This window comes from Lolium rigidum, unplaced genomic scaffold (genome assembly GCF_022539505.1).
Source record: "Lolium rigidum isolate FL_2022 unplaced genomic scaffold, APGP_CSIRO_Lrig_0.1 contig_14552_1, whole genome shotgun sequence".
NCBI classification, from domain to species: Eukaryota; Viridiplantae; Streptophyta; class Magnoliopsida; order Poales; family Poaceae; genus Lolium; species Lolium rigidum.
In genome coordinates this window covers 1-7,827 of record NW_025899858.1, presented here as the reverse complement: position 1 = coordinate 7,827, position 7,827 = coordinate 1, and the positions used below count along the sequence as shown (strand labels likewise).

Sequence of the window (7,827 nt, the reverse complement as noted above, 5' to 3'; positions counted from 1 at the left end):
GGGCGGTGGTGGCGGAGGTGGCTGCCGCGTTGGCCTGCTGCATCTCCTCCATCAGGAGCATCGCCCTGGTACGGAGGAAGGTGGGCAGCGGGTCAGTCATGGAGATGACCGTGGTGGCGGAGGCGAAGCGAGGGTCGAGGCCGCGCAGGGTGTTGAGGACGAGGGCGTGGTCGCTCACGGGAGAGTCGTTGTCGGAGAGCGCATCGTCGAGGTGCTTCTGGCGGCGACAGTACTCGTGGATGGAGAGTGATCCCTGCACAAGCTGGCGAAAGTCATTGTCAAGGTAGATGGCTTTGTTCGCCTTGTTCGGCCGTGAAGAGGTCGCGTGCCGCGAGCCACGCCGACGCGCGGTCCGATTCCCCGCAAGGATCATGTCCGCGACGTCTTCATCGATGGCGGCGTGGAGGTGGTTGAGGACGGTGTAGTCGGCGGTGGCCCACTCGGCGTTGGTGGGGGCGGCGGCGACGGTGCCGTCGACGTGGCCGAGGTAGCCGGAGCGGCCGAGATAGGCGCGCATGTAGATGCACCACTTGGAGTAGTTCCCGGCGGCGAAGGAGAGGAGGACGGGGCCGGCGTGACGCGAGGCGCCGGCGGGTGCGAGGGCGGCGGCCGAAGCGGCCGCGCAGGGGCAGCGGAGGTCCCGTCGGTGAGGGAAGGGAGCTCCATTGGCGGCGGCCCGACCTAGGGCGGCAGCGGCCGAAGAGGCGGCGGCGGCTAGGGTTGGGAAGGGGGCGGCGACGGCTAGGGTAGGACCCAGATTAGTCTGATACCATGTAGAAAGATTTTGGAGGAAGCCTCACACGTCCCAGAGTGTCAGACGGCCAGAACCAAAGCCGCAACACAGGCGAACCAGCCTACAGCGAAACTGCGAAGCACGCACCCGAGCGGACCCCGAGCCGAGCGCAAACCCTCGCTCCACCACCCTACAATCCTACACAGCCCACCGCCGCACCCACCCATCGCGAATCCGACGGTCAGGATACCCCTGGGTTAAAACCCTAAAACTAAAAAAGGGCTCACAGCGAGCACCCAGCCTCCCGTCCCGAGCCCTATCCGTTCCCCATCTCCTGGTCTCGCCCCCCGCTCCTATCCTCTCCTCCCCACCGCGCCGCCGCCGGCGTCGACGCCGCGGCGTCCCCTCCTCCCCCAGCCAAGGTGAGCTGCTTCCGCCCACCGCCGTCCTCGCGTCAAGTAGCGGTATCTCCCGCGCCTTTGTTTGGTCTAGGATCGGTTGGATCTGTACTTTTTGCTGGTTTAGGTAGGTGCACGCGCCCTCGCCAGATTTGGCTCGCGTGATGCGCGGACTGTCCGCGCTGGTAGGTTTGTGATCGAATCTAGAAGTGGAGCTCTGGCTGTGTATGTTTGGCACTTCTGCTGCTTAGACTTTCAGTTCTGTTAGATATTTGCGGTATAATATTGAGGCTTATGGGCGATTTACTTACCCCTGCTACCCGGTTTTGGGGCAGCGAAGTGCGAGGAGCAGGGCTGCATCAGTATGGTGTTCTTATAAGAAATGGGTGGATAGGTTTACACACAGTGATTAGTAGCCCTTTTTATCGTTATCATAATCAGTAGCAGCTACGTATTAGTGTTGTAACATAGGAGTGGCGATTGGTTTCAGCAGCGTAGTAATATTACTATATCACAGGCAGTGTTGAGTTGGAGATTTTTTTGTAGACTTGTAGTGTCTTTAACCAGTGGCTTAGCAGACATGAGTTTGAAGTGACTACCAATATGTGATTGGTTTCCTTGTCAGCTTAGTAAGCATCGGTTACTTCTTTCGATGTTATGTGGTTAGGGTTTTTCCCTGTCTGTTTGCAATTGTGTTTCCTCATGTTAGTTACTTAATTAGTTCCATGTTTTCTGTTACTTCTTCTGTAGACCTGTATTGTGTGGAGTTTATGAGTGTAGCTTGTATTTTATGTTAATTGGCGGGGTAGCTTGTCTGTTGCATAACTGAAAGAACTATGTGGTGATACTTTTTTGTCTCCCATACAGATGAATGTTGAAAAGCTCAAGAAGATGGCAGGTGCCGTGCGCACTGGGGGGAAGGGTAGCATGCGCAGGTGCTTGTTCTTTCTTTTCATATGTATATTCAAGATGTGATGAGCCACTTTAACAATTTTATTGTGTGTTGGCATATACACGAGTTGTGCTTAAACCTGTGCATCTTGGCATATATATATCAAAAAACAGTGCTATGCATTTCATAATATGGAAATATGTGCATTATATTCCATCCATAAATTCATCTGCTAGTATCATTTCATTCTATATGTTCCAGTCAGGACACACTGCATGATTTAACTTGAGAAGTCATATGCTAGGATAACAAGTTAGATGCTGTCACTCATAGACTTCGTATGGAGCAAATAGGCAGCTAGGCGTATTCCAAATTTCAGATTCTCTGCGCTACTCATGACATTTTATACCTTAGCAGTGCTAGCAAACTTAGAAATCCATGGTTGATCTATGTATTGGTGTAGGAAGAAGAAGGCTGTCCACAAGACTACAACCACAGATGACAAGAGGCTCCAGAGCACCCTGAAAAGAGTAGGAGTGAACACCATCCCTGGTATTGAGGAGGTCAACATCTTCAAGGATGACGTTGTTATTCAGTTTCTGAATCCTAAAGGTAAGACCCCTTGACAATAAACTGAGTTCTTCAGGATTAGTTTTCTACTCCCTTCTTACAAACCTTTCTGGTTTCTTCCCAGTGCAAGCTTCGATTGGTGCTAATACATGGGTGGTCAGTGGAACTCCACAGACAAAGAGTATGTTACTTCCATTAGCGTGTCACCGTCTTATTTTGTTGTGGTTTTCTATTACCTTTTGTTAAAAATAATTGTGGTTTATACCTGAATTTGATAGTAATGTATATGTTTCTACCTGAAAAGGCAGCTATATGTATTTGTTAGGAAGTTCCTTTTTTCAATTTCCTTTACCAGTGCTCTTATGCTACCTTTTCTGAATTTGGACAGAACTGCAAGATCTCCTGCCATCGATTATCAACCAACTTGGTATGTCTCTGTTTACTGTGTTAATGAATATGGATCCAGTTCAAAGTTTATACTACCTCCATTCCAGTGACTAAGTCGTATTTTTTTAAATTCAAACTATGTAAAGTTTGACCAAGTTTTTAAAAAATGATTAACATATAAATACAAAAATAATATTGTTAGATATATCATAAACCATTTTTTCATATGATATCTATATAATATTGTAGTTCATAGTTTTTTCTAAAAGTTTGTCATACTTTACTTGACTTGATTTTTCAAAAAAATATAAGCCTTATTTATTGGAACCGAGGGAGTATTAAGTTAATATTTCATCTAGTGGTTTTTGCCTTCAACTCTTCTTGCCTCTAACCTGTACAATATGCAAGTAAATAACGGTCCTCCTATCCAGGTCCCGATAACTTGGACAACCTGCGGAGGCTTGCGGAGCAATTCCAAAAGCAGGTTCCTGGTGGACTTTCTGGCCTTGAGGGTGCCACTGCAGGTGCTGCTCAGGCTGACGATGATGATGATGTTCCTGAGCTTGTCGCTGGAGAGACATTTGAAGAGGCTGCAGAAGAGAAAAAGGCAGAGTCGTGATTTTGATGAATGTTTACTGTTGTGAAGGGTTATAAGTTAAGCGGTGCCATTAGAGACCTCCCCTTTTAAGAACTCTGACCTACCTTATTTGTGCCAGTTGTCCGGTTTTGTCATGTACGTGAGTTGATATGTTGGTGAAATTTTGCATCAATTACATGCCTCTTTTGGTTTGCCCTCATTCCCTCATCTTCAACACTTTCTAAATGTTGTGTTGCCAACCCTATGTATCTCGATTACAACGGGACATCATTTTGCCTGTCCATTCATGATTTGGATTTTCGACCTGCTCTTATCAGTCAGAGCCCAAAGAACGGTACATGTGCTTCAGTCAACCAGGTGATTAAACTATTTGTGCCATATAAATATGATGACATACATCTCTACTACTCCCTCCGTCACGAATTAGGTGTCGGTGGGCCAATGTAAATTGCTTTTTGCATTTGGATCCTTCGTATTTCAAAATCGTCACCAACACACCCCCAATCTAATCAGGTGCTGTAACTTTGCTGGCGCCGGCGGACTCGCGCGCTCCGGAGCGGAGACTCCGGCCGGCAGACTCGGGCGTCGGTCGCATCCTCCGGCTGGCGGACTCGGGCGCCGTTCGCAGCCTCTCATCGGCGGATTCCCGTGCCCCTCGCAGCTTTCCCCCAGCGGAATCCCACGACCCTCGAATCCGAGCGCAAGCGGGCGGACGGCCTCCCGGCCTCCGCGCCGGCGATCTCTTGCGCCTGGCGCCGCATGGCCAGCAGCCTCCCGCACTCCGCCGCTGCTGCTGGACCCGCTTCTCACCGCCGCTGCTGCAGACCGCTGTCCGAAGCTGCCGGAGCTCCCCTCTCGTCGCCGATGGAGCTCGAGGATGACGGACCCGCTACCGCTCGAGCCGCCTCTCGCCGCCGGTGCTGGAACCTGCTGTCCGCCGGTGCTGGAGGTCCCCTCTCGCCGCCGCTGGAGCTCGACCCGGAAGGTCCTGGAGTGGAGGCGGGCGGCGGTGTCGGGGGACTGGTTCAAGTCGGCGATCTTGCCTTCATGGCCGTCGAAGACCTGCAAGTTGCCGTCGTCCATGGAGAGCCCGTGCAGGTACCAATTCTGGCACGTATCATCCATGGAGATCCCGACCTGCAGATGTGCCATTGTACACATTAGTTGGTTTCTTCAGTTTCAATGGAATTTCCAAATGTATAGGTTCAAATTCAGTTTCATTGGAATTTCGAAATGTATGCATTAAACTTCAAGTTCAGTTGAATGTACAGCAAAAATTCAGTTTCAGTCGAATGTACATTTGAATGTACAGCAAAAATACAGAGAATGTACAGTAAAAGCTTCAGTTTCAGTTGAATGTTGATTTGAATGTACAGCAAAAATACAGAGAATGTACATCAAAAGCTACAGTTTCAGTTGAATATTCATTTGAGTGCTACTGCTAGGTAAACAACTTCAGTTTCACTGGTATCCAGCTTCTGTGTCCAGCAAAAATTCAGTTTCTTTGTCTTGGACAGCAACCGACCATATGAAAGCTATTCATACTCCCAGTAGTACTCCCAGCTATTCATACATACTCCCAGTATTTAACTTAACATTGATTAACATTGGTTATACTCTCAGCTATTCATATCCCAGCTATTCTAGAGTAGAAATGTGGCAGCTCTATTTTTAGAGTTGTGTGAGAAACACTCATTTCTTGGCCGATCATCCTCATTTTTCTTTCGAGAATGTAAACCTGATGCTTGTAGTTGTGTGAGAAACACTCATTACAAGAGGGAAAGGCATTTTCATTGTAGAACTGGCAGTTGTTGAAGAGCAGGAAAAGAAAACGGGATAATTGTAGAATTGGCAATATTTGTACCTGAACCATGACCCAATGCATTGCATTGCAAGGCTATGATTAATCCCACCATGCAAACATTACAATAGCTTTCTCTGGTCCAGTAGCATAGCTTCTAGGTTATGTCCAGTACTCCTGTTTGGAATAGAAAAGCAAATGCAAACATTAGTTGGTGTACTCATGTTTCCGAACAAATTAGCAAATGCAAACATTAGACTGCTACAAATTAGCAAATGCAAACATTAGCAAATAGGCAGGGCATGTTTCCATGGTTCTCAAGTTTTCTACGGGAAGCTAATAGTGGTGCCCATAGTGCTATCAAGAGGATGTACCCTGTTAATGACCATAATGTGTTTACTTTTAACAACTTAGGTAAGGTTTATTTGCATATATAATCTGCTTGTAACCAAGAGGAGTACATTTGCAGTAACTAATCAATACCTTTTTGCAGCGACTGAACATCAAACGAATATGAAGAAGCAAAAGGCTGCATATTTGTCTACATCTTCCGAAAGCTCTTCCCTGGATCAGAATGCATCGCGGTTACCGAGGAGCATGACATCTGCAAAAAGAAAATGTTGTCTGAAGAAATTAGATTCACCAAATGTGGTGCTTTGTTGAAACAAAGGCTGCATCACGGTTCATAGACAGACTACTAGACCTTGTACTCTTATTAGATAGACTACAGAGAAGCATTGACGTTTGAGGACAGCATACTATGATTGGCTATTTACAGTAGCACGGTAGGATGGTGTTAGCACTAGATTTCAGTTTCCCACCGCACGATGTCCTCCGAGCCCATTAACCTGCTGTTGGTACTCATGATCTTCTACTGTACACGGTTAAAAACAAAGCGGCCCCATTGACCTGCTGTTCAGTCATTTATCTTGGCAATGAGTTTTTGGACAAGAATGATTTCCTTGGTGGACACAAGTTCAAAGCACAACAAATACTCCAAGATTTTACCTAGATGACAGAATAGTGCTTTCTTGGTAAAATAGTCTAACTGAATTAATAGTGCTTTCCAAGATTCAGAAAATAGTCTAACTGAATTAATAGTGCTTTCTTGGAGTACTTTTGTTGGAGTAGTTTATTTCAGTTTCTTGGTTAAATTAACTGCATTTGTTAACTGAAAATGGTCCTTCAGCATCAATGAATTAACTGCATTGCTCCTGTTGGAGTACTGTAAACTAGGGAGTAGTTCATAAGAGAGTCAACACTTCACAAGTACTCCTAGTTTAACAGAGATTAACAGAGATTAAAATCAACACATACAGTAGTCCTAGTTTGCATCATATTTCAAGGTTGAGTTCCAGAGCTATAACCTCAACATCACTAATCTTACAAGGAGTACAGTATTTATAGTGGATTGTGGGCAGAGTGCAAGGACAGTCTGATCTGCAAAACACCCAGGGAGCAGAACAATAGTGCAAGCTACAAGCTGATGAGTATGCATGCTTGTGAGTATGGCAACAGTTCATCGATGGAAACCATCAATTTGTGCTTCTGGTAAGAGGGAGCGCTACAGCCACAAGCAAAATACACTCAGAGCCACAAGACGCACCTGAAGAACCAAACCTCCGATTGGAGCTCCTCCGCTGCCACGCCATTGGAGCTCCCCCGCCGCCACAAGAAGCAGCACCACTGCTGGTGATTGGAGCTCTTCCACCAACAACCTCCCGCCGTGCCTCCACCACCAAGCAAAATCCCCATTTTCAGCTCAAGCTCGGGGGATGCAGCACCATCACCCGATTGGAGCATCTCCACCGCAATAGGATCTCCGCCAGACACTAGCACCACTTGATCTCCGCCTTGCTGTCGCCACCGCCGTGCCAGTCCGTCGCCACCGCCACCGGGAGCAAAATCCCAATTTTTAGCACCTCCTCGGTGGGCACAGGGGGATGTGGACGCGCCGATGCGATAGAAGGAGAGAGCGCCCGCGACGAGAGAGAAGGAGAGGGCGGCGACGTCGCGCGCAAGGAAAAGGGCGTGGGGCGGAGGAGGGAGAGGCGCCGTCGACGGCAGCGACGAGGTCGTCGGGTCGTCGCCAGGAAGAGGAGGAGGTTGCGGGGCGGATGGGCCGGAAACTGGTCGGGAGAACGACGGGGGGCCTTTCACAAAAATAGCATTCCGACACCTAATTCGTGACGGAGGGAGTATAATCTTACACAACATTGGTCGTTTATCATCTGACCTTGCACAGAAAGGAGCAATACTTCATTTCAGAGCGTGAAATAGAAACTGATCTTGGTACTTCCATGTGTTAGTTAACTCGTTATGGCTTATGTGTTGGTACTACTCGATACAGGTGTTCTCATATTGCTGCACTTTTGTGCTGATGTCATATGGGTTCATATTGCTTGTTAAGACGTAGCTCTTCATGATGTGAAGGGGAAGAGAGCTCCT

The 7,827-nt window shown here is 47.8% G+C and overlaps 1 protein-coding gene across 2 annotated transcripts; it reads left to right on the top strand.

The window, feature by feature from the left end:
- The first annotated feature begins 1,061 nt into the window (after nt 1-1,061).
- On the top strand, nt 1,062-3,777 carry LOC124680378 (basic transcription factor 3-like). Of its 2 annotated transcripts, none has more exons than XM_047215447.1 (6): nt 1,062-1,155; nt 1,999-2,066; nt 2,487-2,635; nt 2,718-2,774; nt 2,982-3,020; nt 3,412-3,777. In XM_047215447.1, the coding sequence occupies exons 2-6, from the start codon at nt 1,999-2,001 to the stop codon at nt 3,597-3,599; spliced, it is 501 nt and encodes a 166-aa protein (XP_047071403.1). In that variant the 5' UTR covers nt 1,062-1,155; the 3' UTR covers nt 3,600-3,777. The 2 variants fall into 2 exon arrangements, with proteins under 2 accessions (XP_047071403.1, XP_047071405.1); XM_047215449.1 differs by lacking the exon at nt 1,062-1,155 and adding an exon at nt 1,178-1,197.
- Nucleotides 3,778-7,827: the final 4,050 nt, after the last annotated feature.

What these genes read in the sequence shown, in the direction of transcription:
- LOC124680378 (XM_047215447.1), top strand. Translation starts at nt 1,999, where the DNA reads ATGAATGTTGAAAAGCTCAAGAAGATGGCAGGTGCCGTGCGCACTGGG. An exon ending in GGGAAGGGTAGCATGCGCAG is followed by an intron (nt 2,067 to 2,486) that starts GTGCTTGTTCTT and finishes GTATTGGTGTAG; the next exon opens with GAAGAAGAAGGCTGTCCACA. An exon ending in TGGAACTCCACAGACAAAGA is followed by an intron (nt 2,775 to 2,981) that starts GTATGTTACTTC and finishes GAATTTGGACAG; the next exon opens with AACTGCAAGATCTCCTGCCA.